The sequence below is a fragment of the Corvus kubaryi genome, unplaced genomic scaffold (assembly GCF_017639235.1).
Source record: "Corvus kubaryi isolate FWS band 111438036 unplaced genomic scaffold, C.kubaryi_AGA036_p1.0 37396, whole genome shotgun sequence".
Classification (NCBI taxonomy): domain Eukaryota; kingdom Metazoa; phylum Chordata; class Aves; order Passeriformes; family Corvidae; genus Corvus; species Corvus kubaryi.
Window position 1 is genome coordinate 9,754,501 of NW_024581135.1, and position 21,452 is coordinate 9,775,952.

The 21,452-nt window shown below is 41.4% G+C and overlaps 1 protein-coding gene across 11 annotated transcripts in view; it reads right to left on the reverse strand.

Annotated features, from left to right (window-relative positions):
* Positions 1-21,452, reverse strand: part of KALRN (kalirin RhoGEF kinase) — a 483,534-nt gene that overhangs the window by 267,354 nt on the left and 194,728 nt on the right. For all 11 annotated transcript variants that reach the window (XM_042041538.1, XM_042041539.1, XM_042041542.1 and 8 more), the window contains exon 6: positions 17,040-17,552. In XM_042041538.1, coding sequence (XP_041897472.1) covers positions 17,040-17,552 — 513 coding nt within the window. The remainder of the gene's footprint in view (positions 1-17,039; positions 17,553-21,452) is intronic.

The following is a 21,452-nucleotide window of genomic DNA, read 5'->3' on the forward strand; positions in this document are numbered from 1 at the left end:
AAATATCAAAATGTGGAGAATGTGCCCCATGAGATCAGTTTAAGCCAGACACAGTGTCTCAGCAAACAGATTTTCTGTGTCACTCTAACGTTGCTATACAGCAATGTATCAACTGATCTCATCCCATCCATGAAAAAGACTGTCTTAACACCTAGTCTAGTGATTACCATAAAATTAATTGATCTTTAATTATTCCTGTGACTTGCTTCTTAGTTGGAGTCATGCTGACTGCCAGTGAAATAATTCTGCTCTCAAGCCTTCTAATCATTCCTGCGGTCATGAATTCACACTAAACAGCAGTGCAGAATAACTAAGATTGGACATTACATCACTAAAAACACATGAACCAACTGTCCTCAATGTCTCCCGGACTGGCGCTTCTCCACATTGCTGTAGATAATCTGGAGACCAGTTAAGTAGTCAGGAGTTTTCCAGTGACTGAGAAGCAGGCGAGGGGTCAAGAACACACAAAAAAGAAGATAAACTTTCAATGTGATTATCTCTTGTAGTCCTGTTTCTAACAATACATAAAGGAAATTGAATGCATATGCTGAAGAATGTTAAATGCTACATTTTATTAAGGAAATTAGTCTTTTATAAGAGAGTCAGAAGAACTAAGAATGATCCAAAGGGTCTCTTCCCCATGCATTGTAAAGCATCTAGCCTCACTGTCACTAGTGATCATATATGCACCAGTAATTATTATAGATGTGGTCTTGAGGCAACTTCACTTGAGATTAGGGTATCAGATCACATCTCCAGCATCAGTCCTGCTGGCAACAATGAGTCCTTAGCTTCATGTTTTGTCATCATAGTTGATGAGTTACTAGAAAATCCAGGTTAAGTGTTAGACCAAACAGCAGGTCTCAAGCTGGTCATGAATAAGTCCTACAGAGAAAGAACGTGACTCCATATTTTCCCTGGATTTGTAACATCTGGCAGGCCAGTGAGTACAGGGTGAGAACAGCTGTTTGAGAACAGACGAGAAACACACAGATATGGAAGAGCATGTATGTAGGCTGTGCACACTCCAGCTCTACATCAGCTAAAATGAGATTTATAACATCATTTCAGATAAAAACCTCTGCTCTCTGGCTTTTGTCAGTGCTTGCTGAGGAGCTTTAGCACTGGATTCTGAACACAGCAGTGCAGAGCACCACAGGATAATGTGCCCAGCACATGGCTGGCAGCATACCCTATGCCAAGTGGTATTGATGAGAGGATTACAGCCCTCATGTCCTTGGCAGCCAGTGAACTGAATATATTTATTAATGAAATTGTTTAAACATGCTGGAAATAATAAATCTCAAATCTATCGAATGCTATATGATGGCTGGAATTAATTATGAACAGGCTTGTAGCAAATCATCTTTTCTCTAGGTTCTGAGCCATAAATATCAAACTCATATGGTTTATTATATTTATTATATATTATATATATCATTATTATATAATTAAAGGCTGAATGATAACCATTATAGCCACACCATCCTGAGGAACAATATAGGACACATACAAAGAAAACGGTTCCAAAGGGACATTCAGGTCAAGTCCAATCACTGCTTTGGCAGCTAACCACAGGATAAAATTTCCTTTCGTAAAGAGATGAAGCTCCACCTGAGAACTAGTGAAGTGCTACAGCTTGGCTCCTCCTATGAGAAGCAGCTCCAAAAACTTTCTGCTCCTGTTACTGAGCTCTTCGTATACACTCTGATCTACACAAGGTTCACATCCAGTTTATACACATTTTCTCTAAGGTCAATATTTCCCTACAAGTTAAAAAAGTGTTTAACCAGGTGTTTAACCTTTTCCAGTGTGGAACAGGTGGGTTCATTGTCTCTCCTGCTGTTTGTTTTAATAGAGCCCAGCTCTTTTAAAGCTTCTTAAGATACACAGCCTTTCCCTGCACTTGTTTTAGTTCATGGATATCTTTCAATCCCAGCTGAGATCCTAATAGGACTTTGAGAAATGTTGATTCTTTTTTTTTTTAAATACTCCAGCTGACATCATTTCGGGTAACTTGTGCAGTGCTTCTGGCATCAGCTCTAGAAAAGGAGATACAAAAATGGGAGAGCAACAGCTGCTGGATCAACATCAGTACCTTCTGCTTTGCCTCAGTATCTTTTCTCTTGGTAGTTCCCTGCATAAATACTGACAAAGACCAGTAGTGTTTATGTGATTTACTCTGACAAGCACAACTCAGGTGACATTCTGAATATGAGCAAGTTCAAGAGCACTTAGGAAAAATATGAGGCAGGGTTTTGAAATCCAGGTAGTCATAAATGCATTCTCTCACTATGCCTCCCTATGCTGCTAACAAGGAGACAAAAAATGTTAATTTAAAAGAATGTCTTGCCTGTAGTTGAGGAGAGGGTAGATCAGAAATTATAAAACAGATGAAATCCCTACTAGATTAGTGCTTTCCAATCTCTTCCAATATGTGGACCCCATAAATTTTTTCAAGGCAAGCACTGCAGCCACTTAAGGGCTTCCAACAATAGATCTGTTTTATCAAATACCTTCCCCAACTGTGAAGGAACTTAATATCCATGATTCACAGGCTGGGAAATGCTGGAGGTAAGCATACATCACTTATTAAAGAGAGGTCCGTTTAAGAGTCCACGTGCATTTTGTATTTTCAAAAATGTCCAGCCAGTGTTAAAACTGAATAATCTACAACAGAAAGTTCCACACTGAGAGCATCTACAGCTAAGCAAGTTCATTTTTGTATGTTTCCACAATATAAACGAAATAATAACAGTAACTGCCAGAGTTCCTCTCTTGAGGTTTAGAAAGTTTCCAGCTACAAGGTCTATTCCTAACTCATTAAGGGAGTTCAAGTATTCACAACAACTCAATTAAACAAAAACCAAGGCATATTTCTCACATCTTTTGCAATTGAATTTAGCCAGTATTTGAACAAAAAAGAATACTGTGCAACAGATTTGTGGTACACACACAGTCTACACTGACATGCAAGGGGACAATCCAGGAAAGATTTGCATGTGAGCTAACTTTATAAGAGGCAATCAAGAAACTCCCCCAATGTCTCCAGACTAGAATCAAAACTACAATTTAATTGGAACCAGCCATATGTCTAGGTCACCTAGACGGCTGGGAAAGGCCAACAGAAGTGCAACACCTCCATGAAGGAGCACATGGGAAATGCCAACAGTCTAAAGAATCAGGACTTCTACCTGGAATACAGAAAAATCCCTCCAGTCAAGCCTCTGAGCTAAATTCAGCACAACAGAGAACTGATGCTGACTGTCCAGGCTAGCTGCTCCCTATGGGATAAGGAGCCAGAAACTAAGACCCAACAAGTAGAACAGGGGCCTCTTTAACCAGAGCCTGTCCCACAGCCCCTGAGGTTTAAACCTGACAGCAACCAGATTTAAACAAGAGGACATAACACAAGCTCTGGTGACAAGCCTAAGCTTAAGCTCTGAAGTCAACCAGCAGGTCAGGATCAGGCCCAGTGAGGGTAACCAGATGCAGCCCCTGACCACAGCACAGTTCCACAGCAACGAGGGATGTCCCAGGTCATGCCACAAAATGAACTGATGGATCAGTGTCTGGCTCAGCAGTGCCTGTGGCCAGGCTGAGCAGGGCCTGTGGCAAAGCTGGCAGTGAGGTTGGTCATTAATGTCCACCAGTGCCCACAGGGCCCTGACAGTGGGCTGGGTACCTGCACAGTCACCAGCAAAATGGCTGTTCTCAGGCAGCAGGGTACTGGCTCCAGAATAAATTTTGGACTTAAAGAAAACTTTGATAGCACATTTAACTTTTTTTCATGAATTAACAGATTTTATGGAAACCGTTTCAACAACAAAAAAATTCCAATCTGCTGTAATTCCTGTTGCCACTCTATAAATACAGCCCTAATTAAATCAAAGCACTTGCAGCTTTAAAATAGAACTCTACATACATCTAAATGCTTTGCTAAGCCAGGGCCTAAATGCAACACTGTGTTTGTTTTTGTGTTTGTCTCGTGTTTACAGATGGTGACGGACAAGCCAATACTTCTGCCAGATCTTTCCCTTTCACATGTGTTCGGTGCAGTCCATGGCCAGGATAAATTGGTGTAGTTCCAACGAGGCCAATTTACACCAGCTGAAGATTCAGACCCACAGCTGTATTTGTGTAAACCTCCATGCTGCATGAGCACAGCTTTTCCATTATGGATATCTGTGTATATGATTCATAAAGTACAGTAAGTAAGGCTACAGCACATTAAATTATTCCAGACAATGGGCCCAACTGTCAGCCCACTAGAAAATTAGTGAGATGTGTGACGTGACAAATAGCTTTGTATTTATAGCGGAGCACCACTTCCAACATACTCACACTGAATGTTCCTACTAAATGCCAGAGTAAGAGATCTGTGTATTTTTTCTTGACACATATCAAGCCACAGCCATGCACAAAGTAAGGCTTGTGATTCCTACAATGTTGAATAAAAAAGTAAGAATTCTATTGTTGAAGGTGGGAGAAAATTACAGATCCTGAACACAAAAATATGACTAATGACATCTGGGCGTATTTTATACATCTGCATTTTTTGCTTGCTTTTTGAAATATTGCACCTTTCCACCACACTTAGTAACATCAAACACTCAGGAATTCCTGGAAAGGATTTTCTGTTCCTTAAAATGGAAATGGCCTTTTCTGGGCACAGATCATCTACAGAGAACTGCTTTCTGTCTAAGTGGAAATCAATTCATTGGTTGGATAGGGAATGTAATAGTAAAAGATATAAACAGACAACAGCCATGTGAATGGAAAACACAGTGTAAATTATGAAAATTTCCCCCCCTAGATGAGGGATCTTCCTCTCAGTTTTCAGAAGAAATTTTCACTCAGTTGAAAATGCTGTAGGAGTTTGGTGACTTTGTTATAGACCCTGTTTCTCTTCCTGGCTGAATGTGTGACATTCCTGTGACTCCAAATAGCTGCCACTAAGAACAAAACAGCCAGACAGATGTTTACTGGTTGGTACCAGAATCATGGCATTTCCCCTACCAAACCCAAGTGTGTCTGAGGCCCAGAGATGGAGCTGTGGTGTAACCACAGCTTTAAACTCCTGACATGTCATGTTGCTTCATGTCTGGTTGCTGGAATGTCTGATGAAAAGCCAAGGATATCAGCTTTCCATTGGACTTTGGGGCGTACAGCCCTCCTTACCCCATCCCACAAATCAATTAGTTCAATGTTTCCCCTTGCTCTGGCAAATCTGTGGAGCTGGAAGGGCAGACAGTGTCTGCAGCTGGTGAGGTGGCACAGGTGGCTCCACAGCTGGCACTGGGTCTCACTGCCCCCTTGGCAGAGCCCCTGGATCTCACAAGGTGGCCTTCAGGGGGTCCTGAGCTGCCACCAGCCACTTCCTACCAGCTCTGGCACTGAGGGGGGCCCCATCAGGGACCACCACAGGCCAGAGCCTGACTGTGGTGCCAGAACATTAATCAGCCAGAGAACACCTGGATACAAGCTGTTAGGGAAAGAAAATGAGGGTTGCTGAGGGCTGGAGACACACTGTGGGGTCACACCTGAGGGATGAGTGGCCCATGTCAGGGTAGGAACTCTAAGGAACAACAGCAGAAAAAAATTAAGAACCAGAGAACAGCTATAACAGCAGCAAAAACAAACTTATGTGAATATTATCCCTGACATGCCCCGCTGCCCACCAGCCCACCAAAAAAATTTTGATGGACTGGTTATAAACCAAGACAAAAATGAGGGAAATTTAAGCCAGAGAAAAGTAGGTGTTTATGGCAGTGTGTTCTGCTTTTTCCTCTCAACACCCAAATCAAGATCAGAAGTTTGTGTTCATAAGCTTTAAACTGAGCAAAATTCCTCAACTCAAGACTGTTTTGTCTGTGGCACCTCTTCAGCACCTGTGCAGGACATAAGGCATCCAGGACTCTGGTGCCAAATAACACAGAGAGGTCTTGAGAGACATGAGAGTTCAAGAAAATATTTCTGAATTAGTTTCTACAATGTGCATGATTTGTAAGAAAAAAACTCAGAGCGACCTGGTTTTAAATGACACTGATACTTCTGGAAGCTATCCACAGACCATGCTCCTGGTTTTTCCTCTTCAACCCTTACCAGCTCCTGAGAAAGCAACCTCTCAGCTGTATACCCACCTTTATCTGTTCCCTATAAATAGATATCAAGGGTAATTTAAGACACACTTTTAAGACCCCAAGCTCTGCCAAATGTGGGCCACTGAAAGCATTTCTGCCAGGCCAGGAAGACGTTAATTTAGAAATAATCACATGGCTACATCTGAAAGATGCTGCACAATAAATCTGTGAACCTCATGTACATCTTAATTACATTATTTCCTGACAGCTAGTCTCTTATCACCTAACCTTTTTGAGGATCAAAGCAATAAATAAAAAAAAACCAGCTTTCTTCTCTTTTTCTAGATGTGTGGGCTTTGTTGCCCTTTAGAGCATTTGGGTCTTCTCATCTTCACTAGCTAAAGCAGAACTTTGTGGTTAAAACATGCTATAATCATCCTTAAAAATGAGTTTTAAGCCTGTATTCGGGTGCCAAACCTCTTTTTTGTGCCATACTGATCAGGGGAGCATTCCTGTGCCTCCCAGCAGTGCCAAGTTGGAGATGCTGAAAAAGCCTCAAAATGCTCCCTATCAAAATTGGCAAGCGAAAGAAAGAGGAAATTTCTGCAAATGCAAAAATATTCCACCAGAACATACTGCCTTCAATTATTTTTGGACCCATTCTAATGTTCATGGAGGAAGCAAGAGGAATAGTAACTGCGTATCCAGTGTCGGCAGCAGGAAACTACAAATAGCAGAGCACACCATGTTCCAGTTCCAGCAGCGGCGGCTCCGAGCCGCTTCCTTACAGTCAAGGGTGGATGGGCAGCGAGGTGGCTGCTGCCAGAGCCTGCAAACAGAGCAGGAACCACGCCATGGCTCGGGCAGTGCTGTGGCCTCTTACACTGAGAGGTCACGAGTGTGCTGGATGCTCCAGCGTAAATGGGACAGAGAGTGACCCTGGATCCTGTAACTGTGCTATAGGGCACGCTCAGCATGAAGGAAACGTGCAGCTCTTCCTCATCCCGAGCTGCAGCAGCAGAGTGAGGCATTGTTAGTGTTTTTACATCCCCAGCTAAAAGATCAGGTTCAATTCCAAGTGCTGTGGAGGCAACATATTTAGCTGCCAGTAAAAGAAAAAAACCCCACCCGATCTGGCAGCACAGGGCAGAATGAATTAATAAAGAAAGAAGGAAAGCACTGGGATATTTATTTTACACATCAGATCGGGACTCCCACTGCAGCACAGGCTTCCTGTGCCACAGGAGGCAAGGCAGTTAACCCCTGTGGTTTTTAATTCCCAATTTTTAGCTTTGAACTTTGAGTCCTTTGCACTTCATTCTGCTACTCCAAAGCCAATCCAGCTCAAGAGAAATCAGTGTCTGGCAGATGATTGCCCTTCCTTATGGACAGCTGTCCACATCTGAAAAATTAGTACAAATGCCTTCAGAAGATTCTTGTGTTCGTTGCTTCTGGAGTCTGAACTTGGGTCATGGAAGTGTTAAGGACGGAAGTTTGTACCCTCAGAGCTGTTGAGCCAGCAGCAGCAGACATGTTGCAAGAGAAACAGAAATGTCAATGGGAGGCTACAAAAGGGTCCTGCCCCCTCTACCACAGAAAAATAAGTGATGGTTACAGCCATGGAAGGTGACATTCACCACTAGAACAACAGCCACAAGGAAGAGAATTTCTGATATATATATTTACTTCAACCCCTGAGTTGCTCTGCTCAGCAGGCAAGGCAATCCCACGCTTCCTCAAACCAGATAGCAAAATGGGGTTTGTAGCTGGTTTTAGTTGTAGGAGCAGCACAAAGCAGTTGGTGTGCACTTGTGAGGTTGTCCTGTGGTCACCAGCTTTGTCCCCAAGCTTTCTCCTGATGGATGGAAAGGCAGAAAAGCAAACATTCACAATATTGGCATACAAGGGAAGACCCCCTGTGGTCATGACTGATAAATTGGAAAGTAGCAGGATACAAGCCTGACATGGTGAAAAAGCTGCAAGCTCCTTTGGAATATCACTAATAATGAAGGCTTTTTTCTTTTACAGTCAAATTAGCAGAAATGAACTCTGTTTTTGCTTGAGGAAAGTTAAAAACTTCTATAATGATCTCCTGATCTTGCAAAAATCTGGTAGTGGTTTTTTTCCTACAGGTGCCAAGAACAGGATCTTATTAAGTGTGACCAGCAGTGGTCAAAATAATGAACACTTCCCACAGAGCCCACCACGATTACTTCCCGCTCCGACAACGCTTCACTTTAGATTGGGGGCAACAAATTGTGGATGGAATTAGCAACCTGTCAGAAGGCAACTTCCGACTGAAGCGAGCAGAGGTCAGCTCGCTGCATCTTTAATTGAGAGCTGCAGCCTGCAAAGGCTGCAAGTGCCTGCACACAGGTTCCTGAACTGAGAGATGCAGGCTGTGCAGGATTCATCCTCCTCTTAAAGATGAAGGGATTTGCAAGTAATTTATTGTTATAGATGCTGAAGAAGGTTCGCCCCCACAGTTCCCCAATGATTCTTTTTTGTCCATGACTAGGTGAGGGAAATGGCAGATTTGACACAGTTTAGCTGCCGCTCTCAGAGCCTTCCAAAATGGAAGGTGCTGATCCCACTATGACATCTCTTTAGCACATGACATCTACGCTCACAGCATCACAAGGAACTGTCAACACACACTCTGTGCACAACCACCCCTTGTTATAATGTTTTCTCTGCTTCTAGGCAAACTTTGTTCTTTTATTTAGTTTGTTAAAAAAAAAAAAAATCTGAGAACAGGTAAACCCAGTAATTTGGGAAATCCATGAGCCTGTTATGCCACCACTGAGCTTCCAAAAAAACCCAGTAAAGATGCATTCAGAATATCATACTGTTTATTCAGCTGCATCAGAACACCTCATAATGGCTTACCCATGACAGCAAGTACTGATGTGCTTCAAGACAAAGCAGAAGCAGTACTCAGTAGCAAAAACTGAATTATTTTAAAATGGTACAGAAACATGACAAAGAAGACATTTGAATAAACACTGAAAATTAATTAAAACCTGCTACAATAGAGTTTTTGCTACATGCTTTTAATTCTCACCTGTTTATTAGAGCCTCCTTTGTTCTAGGAAGTGTGAAATAATTAAATAAAAGTGATTAGAGCTGGCATAGGGTCATCTGGGGAAATACAGAGATTTTTAAGAATAGATGTACAGTTTCCCCCTTTGATATGAACTTCCTGTGTTGATCCTTTGTCTGTCCTTGCTTGATGCTATCAGTAGAGTTATTGCTCAAAACAGCTTTAGTGAAGCAGTATACTCCCAGTATATGCCAAAGCAACCCAAATCCTGTGTGGATATACATATTCCATAGGAGTGTTGTCATACCCTTACATCTCCAAGGGCCATTTTCAACTGAAAATCCACATTTCTTTGTTGGAAACAACCAATATCCCAGTCAGATTCAGGACCTCACTCTGCTAGATGTCATACAAACACGCACTCAACTTTTTATTGTTTGTGCACCCAACTCAATCTCGATTCAAGCCTCCTTTCCACATCACCCATATAATGACATTTTCAACATTTTATAATCTGATACTGTAAGATGGTGTCTGCCAATTTAACAATTTAGTGACCTATCTGCACTTATTTTTTGTGTTATGCCCAGTATTAGAAATTCTGTGTCAGAGCAAACACTTCATGTTGAACATGGGACCTGCCCTCTGTTGCTTTAGTTTCAGAGCAGGCTTAAGTACAAAGCATGGGATGAGATGATGACCTTCTATTCACATGGTAGCTTATTTAGGCTGGCAGCTGACTTTCCTTCCCAACACAGGCATCCCAAGCCTGATTCTGTGAACAGTTATCTAGTGAGAATCTCTAGAGCAAAAAAAAAAAGGCACCATATGCTAAGGGAAGCTTCAGATTATAAAATAAAGCATTTTTCATTGGCAGCATGTGAGAGAAGATGCCAGATTTGGAAACAAGGTTTCAGGAGAGAACAGACACTACGTGCTCTGTTCAAGAGTCCATTGCATGAAAAAAGACAAAGATGTTAAGGTAACTTAAAATACTTTGACTAAAGTCAAAGACTCTTGAACAATGTCTATTCCAGATCCATAAATGTAGAGAAATGTATATTTATTCTATACAATAAAAATAAGAACCAATTGTGTCAGGAATTCATTTCAAAGCTCATTGTTCTGATATTAAGACTATTGCAAGCCCTGGCAAATCAGGCTGCCCATAATGTTTCAGATGTGAGCTAACACAACTGGAATCCCGGGATGGGGACACCAGCATGGACAGATGGAGACATGGCCTCGTTACCGTAAGTGGGTGGCCACGGCTGACCCTGCCATCAGCAGAGCTGGAGCCAGAGCCAGTAGCTGGTACCAGGGAATGCCACACTGCTCCAGCTCACTCAGTGCTGTCACTGGGAGCTCTGATAGAGACCTCGAGTCCTTCACTCATTTCAATAGCAGCTGAAACTCTGTTTTACAGGACCAGGTCTGTCTTTTTCAGCACACAACTCAGGGAGACCTCAAGCTCCAAAACACAACTCGATCAGGAGTACAGCTAAAACTAGCCTGAAACTGAGTTGTTTCACCTGAAGAGAGTAGTTGTTGCTTTGGGCTGACAGGGGTAGTTACCACCACCAGCTTTGTCTTCTAAGAACTCTTTTTCTGGAATTATAGGTAAGAGATTTCATTTATGCTCAGCATGAAATTCTTGGTCACTCTTCTTAAAAAGCTCTCTTCAAACATGTGCATGTTCACAAACACAGACAGCCAGTTCAGTGCCTTTGCCAGTCAGAATTCGTACCCCATGCCCCTGTCCTTTCTCTGCACAGACATTTGAAATACACTAAGCATGACAGAAACATGTTTAAATGAGTCTCACTTAGACCCTCAGTCAAATGTCTCTGCAGAAGACACTAAGCTTATTGACTCCTTTTATTGCAGAAGTCTTATGGAGCTTACCTCAGGCCTAACAACACCACTGGTGTTCAAAATCTCCAGGAAAGCTCCTTACTGTGATGCTCGCTCACTGTGCTGTTGTGATATCCATGGTGTAAGTACTTAGATGGAAAATCCAGGGCATGCTGAGTTCTGCCCACCAATGCAGTGTTCATGTAACTTAAATGAAATCTAAATCCTATACAAAAATCCATGTCTAATCCATGATTATTATGCCTGTATGATTACTACTGTTAACTGTTAAATACCACTCATTCAGTAACAAATCCTTTCATAGTCAAACAGCACATGGGGCATATGTACTTCAGATGTGCCCTCATTATTAATCTTCACTGTGGTTCTGTCCCCTCTTAATGTGCTTCCTGGCTCCTCCCCACTCCTAATTAACCACCTCCCCAGAACTCCTTCGTTTTGTATTCATTTCACATATGACAGGTTCCCCTGTCACCTTCTCTGAACTCTCCTCACTGGCTTCCCGTTCTCACTCCCTGGGACACTACCCTCTCACAGTAACTTCTAAGCCAATAATTCCCATGAAATCTTGGAGGCAATTGTATATATGGCACATAGCACAGATCAAAGAAACCAAGTGCTTCCAGCAGTGAAATCAGAGAGGGGAAATGGTCCTTCACTAAGTGGATTTTATCTCAGTCAGAGGAGCCTGTCCCAGGTGCTGTGCCTGGTGGAATTATGCAAGTCCTTAATGGTTAATATGACGTGTTGCAAAGAGGAAAACTCTATAAATTTGCTTTAGGTATCACTTCAAGGGTCTTTTGACACTGCTAAAAGAAGAGAACTTAGAGGTGATGTAGAACGTAAAAGGAAGCAAAGTTGGTTTTTAATCTTGCTTATACTGCTTTTCCAGAAAGTCAGCTAAGACCCATTTCTAGGAAATGCTTCCCTTGACTAAAGGAGCAGCTACAATTGCTCTACTTAATGGACTGTAATAAAATAAACTGCCTCCTATTAGCAAGAAGAATCATATCATCAGTTTTGTAATGCATTTTATTACAAAACATACAGCATCAGAATTTTTAAATGCAGTATGAGGGGAAGTAATGTACGAAACAGTTAAAGTGGGTGTCATACAATCACAAATGTACTGATAGTTTCCTTTCTCCCAAACATCAAGATATCAATGTTTCTTCTGTAAAGCCATCTTTTCCCACCTGAACCACAGCATAAATTTCTACATGTTGCACTTGATTATCCATCAAAGCCATCCTGCATCTTTTTAGAGAAAGAGTAGCTTGCACAACATTCCTTCCTTCTGAGGAACGTGAACCTTTGGCAGATGTAATACTCCAAAACGAGCATGAGCATGGTTCAAGTACTTGGACTATATATTCTTGGATACTCTTCCCCCCCACTGACTTCACTGCAGAGCTAGAGCTTCTCTGTATTTTTCTAGACTAACTCTGCCTATTAAGTGACATTCTTAACCAGGAACTCCTAAATTTCATCTGGCACTTCCGAATGGGTATATTGTTAGTTAATGAGTATAATGTGCTTCTGCTGAAAATCAGTAGGAGTCTTCCCAATACTTTCATTAGGAATTGGAATCGGACACTGGACAGGAGTCTAGTACAGCTGATACAGCTGTAACTTTCCTCCTTGAGAAACCAAATGCCACATTATTTATTTCACTCAGCGGGGGCTGACTTTAATAGCACCCATTCAGTAGAATAACACAACGGTTCCCTTACTTAAGGAGACTTGACTGAGGAAGGGGCCAGAAGTGGGTGTGAGAGAGAGGAAGGCAGTGTCTGCTCCTCAGTGCCGTGGTCTCACTGCCCACACTTGCACCGGGAGCGGGAGGCAGGAGAACTGCTGCAACTGTTACTGCACCCTATTCCTCTTAACCATTTTGCTTATACCCCCCTCCAAATTTGTCTCCTATCTATGAACTTTGCAGTGTTAATCACATTCCAATCACTCTTGCACTCACCAAAATCTTTCTGTTGCTCCAGGCTGGTCACATCACCTGGAAAAAGGGAGCTACAGCTGCTGTGGAGTAGGAGCTGCAAGCTACCCATGTTTTCCCCTCCCGCTCCCTGCAGACATCCGCAGAGCAGTCACACCATAGCAGCCCCAGCAGCCAGCACAGCTTCCCATCGCCTGCTCCACAAGGAAAATCACTGGCAGAGCTGTATTTTTCAAAGGGAAGCCTTGGTTTACACGGGGCTGATGGTTTTGACTGTAAGCCTGCTATTTCACTGCTCCTTGAAGACTAGATGTGGCCTGTGGTTTGCCACTAGACTTTCTACAAAGCTGGCCTGATCCAAATAAAATGTTTCTCCCACCGCAAACTTCCAATGAAATTCACTCATGGCATTTTCTAACTCCATCTTTTGGAGTTTGCCTTTGTGTAGTGGACTGTGTAGGAAGTCAGGAAGCAAGAGGGGAGGTGAGGACAGAGAGAACATGCCAAGCCCCCTCTTGTCTGCTATTGGGGCTGATTCCCACGGTGTTAGAGCAGCTCCTCGCTCTGCTGTGAGGAGCTTACAGTGCAGACCCTTAGCTCGGTCCAGCTGGTGACTGTATTGTTTATACTTAACATGGACAATGCTGATTACATCATGAGTTTTTTTCATTCACAGACATGTTGGGGTAGTAAAATTGGTGTGGAACCAACACAGAATGATGTGGAAATTCCTACATAAGTCAAATTGGGTGCCAGTTACAAATGATTTCCAGAAAAGCTGGAAAGTATGGAGTGTAAGTATAATTTTTTGCCTTTTTTTTTTGTATTTATTCAAGTGCAAAACATGTGGACTCTTGCCTGAACTCTTCTCCCTGTCCAGATTTCCACCAACCAATTATCATTTCTCAGATAGTTCTAATACTTGGATCTACGCTGATTGTGGGGTTTTTGTTTCAAACAATATTCAATTTAGACTGGGATACATTTTTTAATGTTACTGGTGACTAAAAATATTTTCCCTGTTACCCAGTAAAACACAGTGAAGCCTCAGTTCTAGTTTCAAAATTATATATATCTACATATGTATTTCTCCATTAGTTAGTGAGCAATAAATTTGTTGAACAGTGAGGGTCAGGGCTTCGCCAGCAGCTGAAATGTGTTATTTATCAGCAGATCATTACAGTCAGCACTGCACAGCATGTGAACTTCCTCACACCCCTCTGCCAAAGCTCCCCACATGGCTGACCTGCCTGCTGACTTGAGCTTCAAGGAGCTTCCAGTCTCCATCTGGAGATTCAATCTCACTGCACTGTTTGTGCCTATGTGATAGCCCCACTTTTCCTTTCCCTCGGCCCCAGTACAGGAAAATAAAACTCTAAAGCCCTGACTTGGGGACACAGTTTCTCCACAGAGAGCCCTGCTCTCTCCCACTGATTTGAGTGGGAGAAGCCCAGGCTGTGACTGCCACCCCCTCTGTTTATTTTGGCAATGAGTTGTTCAGCACACAACTATACAGACTTCTGTGACTTGTAATGCCTGTAATTTAAATATTTTGTGTGTCCTGGCAGTGACTGCCATTTCTAAATGTTCCAATAGAGGGGATCTATAAGAGGGGAAAAAAAGTGAATTGATTTGCTTTGAACATCTGGGGTATTGTAATACCAAAGGGTGCAAAAATCAACTTTCCTTAGAATACTATGTGTTTTAGTCCTTGTGTCCCTTTTTTTTTCTATCCCATTTTTAAGAACTTTTCAGACAATAAGGACACATTAAATTTTTGAAATCAGAGATGTCCAGAAAATGAAAGTCCTTCTCCATTTTCTCCTTATTATAACAGGTTTCTTGAAATATCATCCAATGAATATACAGAGATATTTTTAAAGACCCTAAAACCTTGTTTATATTCAGAATTTTATGTTGGAGTTTGAGCTTTCACAGGCTACTAGAGTTGTCATTTGACTAGAACTAAACGACATATCCAGGCTATACAAAAAGATCTGTGTCTCTCTCCAGGAGATGAAGAGTATCCTGGCTCTGCTACCACACCTGAGTGCAACTGAGCAAATGGAGGTACCTGGAAACTCTAAAATTCAATATGCAGACATATTGGTGGCTATTTCTATAGTGGAGACAGCACTCAGACTGTATTTAGCTCTGAACATTTTATGAAACAAGTACTTTCCAGTCTGAGGTGGTCAGACTACTTCAAAGAGATCTGAAAAAGGCAGCTACAGAGGAAAAGCACATCAGTGTTTTACATCAGTCTACACGTGCGAAATGTGACGTTAAAGGGTCTGCAACCCTTCCAGGAAGAATTTTAGGGACTCACAAACTGAGAAGACTAAAAACACAGACTTGGGAATATAAAAGAAGAAAATATTTTATATTCTTTGGGAAAACACAGAAGTAAAGAAAAGGCAAGCAGAGCTAAAGCAGAGAAGCTGTGTCTTTAGTTAATGTGAGGCAGATGAAGAAGAGAAGTTGAGAAGAGGAGAATCCTGGTTTTGTCAAACTGGAATTGCTCAAGGCAGCCAGTGTTAGAAAGGCAGAAAGCACATTCTCACTTCTTCCTTCACGTCAGAAATTTCATTTACTTGTTGACTTGCCTAGACCTTACACATAACAACCACAGAATAACACATGCAAAGAGCTTTGCTGTCACATTGCCTAGACTTATATCACATCATCCTTTCATGCCTGTGCAAGAGGTAGAAAGGAAACACCCTGGAGACTTCCTTCAATGCCACAGAACAATGCTTGGCAACAAGGAATTCTCAAACACTGGCTTGATCTGAGAGCCTTTCAGCTTATAACATTATTAATTATAATAACTTCCTAAATATTTACTAATAATATTATCAAATAATAATAATAAATTTAAAAATAAAATTAATAAGCAGCGGTCATCCGAATAATCCCAAAGAAACTGAAAATCCAGAGTGAAGCACTGACTGAAGTACAGCCACTGCTGGGAAGGACAAAAGTGAGTGGCCTCCTTATAGCATATGACACACAATGAACAGGGGAAATGCTACTATTGTAGCATTTGGAATTTAAACTCTGCTCTTATGCATCCTTGAGTGATGCTGCAGTGACTCTTATTTTAGAGGGACTCATCTGAATTCAAGGTTTTCCCAACAGGAGGATTGATTGTAAAATGATGGAGCTTTTACAGTCCCAGCAAGTCTTGGAGATATTTAGTACATGCATTGAAATCCAATGTCAAGTGTCTGGTTCTGCACTACTCAAGATTAAGTTTGTTTCAGCAATGTGCTTCTCCACGGTGTTTTAAAATAACACTAACTAGTAGCTGATTAAATAAAAACATCCTCATGAGATCCCCCTGCAGATGAGGTCTGCTTTTCTTTTGCAACTCCTCCTGGGTTTGTCCAGGCAAACACATTAGTGAGACAACTGGATAATGCATTAAGTAGAGAAGATTCAGAGATTGGTGATTTTGATGGATATACAGACTAGATAAACACGATTCTGAGAGCTCACTATTCTCTCTTCCACTGAGAATACCCTACCTCTGTGGCCTGGAATTTTAAATGTGCAACAAAGACTTCTCACAAAATCACCTAAGAAGGTGCCAAGCACTTCTGCATTAAGAAAGCCAAGGCTTTAGTGCTACACAGTGTTCTAAAGTAAATTCCCTGAAACCTATACTTGAAATTTCCCATCGACTCCAAGAAGATCAAATAATCACAGTGAATTAAACCCCAAAATCATTCTTTCAGTGCTGTGACAAACAAATATATTCATAAGCTTAGTAAAAGAAGTTTGAAAAAAAAAGCCAGATTCTTGTGCTAATGTCTAACAAATATACTCATTGTGAGACAGAAAAGCAGATTAGCTTTCATCAAAAGTGACAGAGACAAGTTACTCTTGGATATTATTATGCCTGCTACATCCAACAATTACCTCGGTGAATTTGGTTTATGAGTCACATGAAGTATATCTGCTGGCAACATGAGATTTACACCTGTGATGAACACCTCATGTCGCCACTTATAGAAAAAATGGTCACCCTTGCAACAGAGTGTTGTTTAAAGTATGAAAAAAGGAACAGATTATTCCCTACCTTCTCAGCATCTTGCTCAAAAAGCCGGAGTTGAAAGCACTGGTCCAGTTTCAGCTTGCGGACATGCCACATCTGATGCAAGTGTTGCCGGGTAGAATGCAGCTTGTCTAAAAGGCTGGTAATCTTTGGCACTAGACTTTGAAAATCTGCACTTCCAGGAATGCAGTTCCTACCAGAAAAACCATCACTGGATCTTATGCATTGTAATAACCTCTGGCCCTCACGATCCAGTTCTTCCACAGGAGCTTTAATAACTTTTTTCTTAAGCTGTGTGTGCTCATCAATCAGCCTTCTTGAGCCTTCAACATCAACTGGAAACTCCTTCCTAGCCAACATTTCCTGGAGATCCTCCAGCCTTGATAATAAATGGATGGCGCTGTTGAAAAACTCTTCCAAGGAGACACGCAGCTCTATCCATTCATCGTGGTTGTAATCCAAGGACCCTTCGAACTCGTCCGTCAGTTGAGAAGGGTCTACAAGCTTTGCCAGGCCTTCCACAGACACCATACTTGTCTAAGGAAGGGAAAAGGACAGCATTTAAATCAGGGGCCATCCAATCAGAATTAACAGCACAACCCATAAACAGCATGAAGTGAGTATTTTCCTCATCGATACATAGCTGAAGGCACATTGTAAGAGATGTCAAGGACTGTGTTTAATTTTGATGTATTAATTGGACAGAAAACTTTGCTACTAATGGCACTTATTTATTTATTTATTAAAAGACATGATATTTACTGAAATAATGCCTATCTTTTTTAGCTGGCCTGACTATCAACAACATGTAGTGAAAATGCTTCTGCCACAGCTTTTCATCAGCCCAGCTGGACACGGAAGACTTCTTACTGCAGCCTTTGGATATCTGGACGTGGTTGTTCACTAAACAGGTACAGGTATTACAGGGACTCTGCTATTTGTGTTACACCCCAGCTAGTGGCTACCCAGAAGCAAAAGTTTCAGTTGTATGAACTGAAGCAGGTATTGCAAACTGCCATAACTGAGAATATGCTGGGTTTCTTCTTCCAAGTTATTCCAGCTGGCTTTTTGTCACTCTTCCATATTAGCAATTCCTAATGTAATGATACCAAAATCAATGTAAAAGTGAAATGTCATTGAAGTATTAACAACTAGAACTTGTTGCCAATAGAAAGTACTGCTCATGAATCATACACAATCAATGAGAAATGGTTTTAATTCATTTAGACTCGGTAACTGGTGATAGAGAAAAGCACTGGATGTCTGGAAAACAGATGACAGTTCAAGGACACAGAAACTGATAGCTTTTCCCATTTGTTTTAGACAAACTACTTCTTTCTGAAATTAGGAGCATAGGGTTTCATATGTAACTAGAGATTTTCAGTGCTGTCATGTTAACACCCAAGCTGGCAGTCCTTAAAGGCTTGTATCTTCATCAGTAACTGCACATCTATCCCCTAGAGATCAGGCCTCTAAAGAATGCCAGAGCTTGTGCTCTTCAGAAATGGAGGCACCCAGTAATCACAGCACTCTTGTAAAAGTAATCTACGAAGAAAAACACCTAAAGTCCTGACCACTATCCTGAATTATGTCCATTATAGTAGGCTAGCCACTGGTTAAAGGTTAATAATAGCCTTTTTCTTCCAATTTGTATCCATCCAAAAATATCAGGCATTCTGCAATGTATTAAAATTGAGATTGTATTGAACTTAAGCTCAGGAGAAAGATTATTTTAAAATGTTCTTGCAATATTCCTTGCATTGAGGAAAAGTGAGGAGAGTGGGAAGAGCAAAGAAACAGTGGAAAGGTAAGTACATAGCTTCAGAGGGTTTTCAAATTTTTAAACCTCTTTATCAGGACACTGAGACCTTGAAGATAATTCAATTTAGAGTTTAACTGCCTGTCAGGGAAATACTTGATGGCTAACACTTGGGGATCCCTCTCATGGATCCAAGCTAATGGAAACATTGCTCTAATCATGGACAGAATTTGACATGAGATAGTAGCAAGGCTTTTCGTTTCTTGAATTCTGCAGAAATTGTCTTTATTCAGGTTTGATTTTTTAAGTAGTTATTGAAACTCTAATGAAAACAATTGTAGTGAGGTAGGTAGGTGCTTACTGTTTCCTAGGCACTACTCATCCCTCTTTTGAAATCAATTTAAAAGTGTTGCCCAGTATTTAGACTCTTCCAGCAGGAGAAAGAAAATAATCTTGAAGGCACCTCTGAATTAATGCTAAGTAAGCTGCCTGGTCCATTCCTCAAAGTGACAGGAAACTTTGGGATCCACGTACATCAACCAAACACTTTTCTTTCTCTTTCTGGGTGAAGATCTGTGTACATGCTTCACTCTGGACTGTGACACAGAAACACTGTGCCGGAATCTCACCCCACAAAATCCAGTTCATCAGCCTCCACTAAGGGTCACAGTGCCCTGGCACACACATAATACTTCCATTAAGCTCAAAAAATACAAAACCTTAAAAATAACTGGCCTTAAAACTAACACTGGGTACTGCTGAGTTTGTGGATGGGATAGTTCAGCAGAGACTCCCATTGCCTTCCACTGCAGTGCTCCTGCCAAGGCCCTCGTGTTTGAGCCGAGCTGTGGGAAATTGCCACGACAGGCCAGTTCAGAGAGGGTATCTGTGAGCTGCCCCACATAAACCAAATAAATGTGGGCCTTGTTTGATATTCACAGTTCTTATGAGAGAGCATGAGCTGCCCAAGAGCCTGAACTTATTGACAAGCAATAACATGCCAAAGAATCCTTTAAACAGAAGTTCCTTGATTGTGGTGTGTATATTGTAGGGTGGACCACCGCTTAGGAAACCTTGGTTTGATTCATGGAATTGAAGGACTCAAACCATTCTGTGATTCTGAGTGTCTGCAGGTGGTTCAATAGACAGTGAAAGCACTGACTCTCCCCCTCTGGGCCAAAAATTTGCGGACCATTGGACACCCATGTGAACAGCCCTGCAGACAGACCAAGGCTCAAGGGCACTCACAACACACACAAAATGAAAATACATTTAATTCATTCCAGCATGTACAGCAAACAAGTCCAGAGCTTTTTAAACACTACGGACTCAGAGGTGTAACCATGAAGAATAACTTGATCACAGTTTACTCTTTACTATCATCACAACTCCACATAATAAAAACATATGTCAAGCCTCCAGAAAGTATTGATTTTAAAACCAAACCAATGTCCTAAAAATATGTACTTGAACTCTGTTCCTTTACCTCTAGGCTATGAAACTTTAGGAAGACATTTTCTAAAGCACTGGAGAATTGAAATTCAGTGTTGGATATACACTCATATTCTTGGGCTACTATGTGACTGCCCCTCAATGCCTTCATATATTTTAAACAGAAGCTCCCCATGCCCTAAACCTATCCTACTGTTAATCTCTGCACAGGCTCCCTCCTGCTCCATGTTCTGCTGTAGCCACACAACTCCCTTCTCCTCCCCACCGCCCCCATCCCTCTCACTCCCCACAGCAGCAATGCCAATGTCACTGCACTGTGATGGCAGCTGCCCTGCCAGGACCAGTGATGGCAGTGAGCAGAGGAATCTCTGAGTCTAACAAACCCATACTGGGGGCAGCTTTGCTTTCAAAAGCACATATGGGATAGCAAGTGGAAGCTATTTTGATGGCTGAGTCCTCAAAGGTACCAAGGAGTGTAAAGACTGATTTAATCAAAGCAAAATTTATGAATTGACTGGATTTTGTGAAACGGGTGAAAATTTACAAGCACTTAAAATGTGATAATAATGTAAAATTGTGTTAATGAGTAACGCCAACATAATTCCTCATAGCCATTCAAGGGTGCTTGCAAGAACAGGTTGAAAATAAGGACACATTTATATCACACCAACTTCACCAAAACTTAAATAGATACTTAAATACAGTCTTCCATTGCAGTAAACATTAAGAACTATAGCCAAATTTTCTTCTGCATTCCAGAGATGCAAAATTTGTGTGTCTCTCTGAAAATAATGGATTGGTAAGACAGCCAACAATAGAAATGTTTTTCAGTGAATTATTAGAAGATAATGCATGACTAAGTCATGGCAGGGCATGACTGATGTATGAGCACTTCATGCACCTGAGTTTTGATTCTTTTTGGATAAGAAGCTAAAATTCACAGAAGACTGAAGTGCTCTAGAGAACACAGCTGGTTTGTCTTCATCATCAACAAAGTTAGTAAAATTCCCTTAATTATGCAGTTGTTATATACTGGTTACTTCTCAAAGGACATGCCTGAGGCACCTTATCATTCACATGAGCTGTTAATGTTACCCCTGAATTGTAAATCTCAATTAAGTGAAAGAGGTGACAATTTAGCAAATGTCTTTTATAAAATAAAAGCCACTAGTGGAAGTTTGGTAGAGGTCAACTAACAAACCCATACATTTGCATCTAGAAAAGAG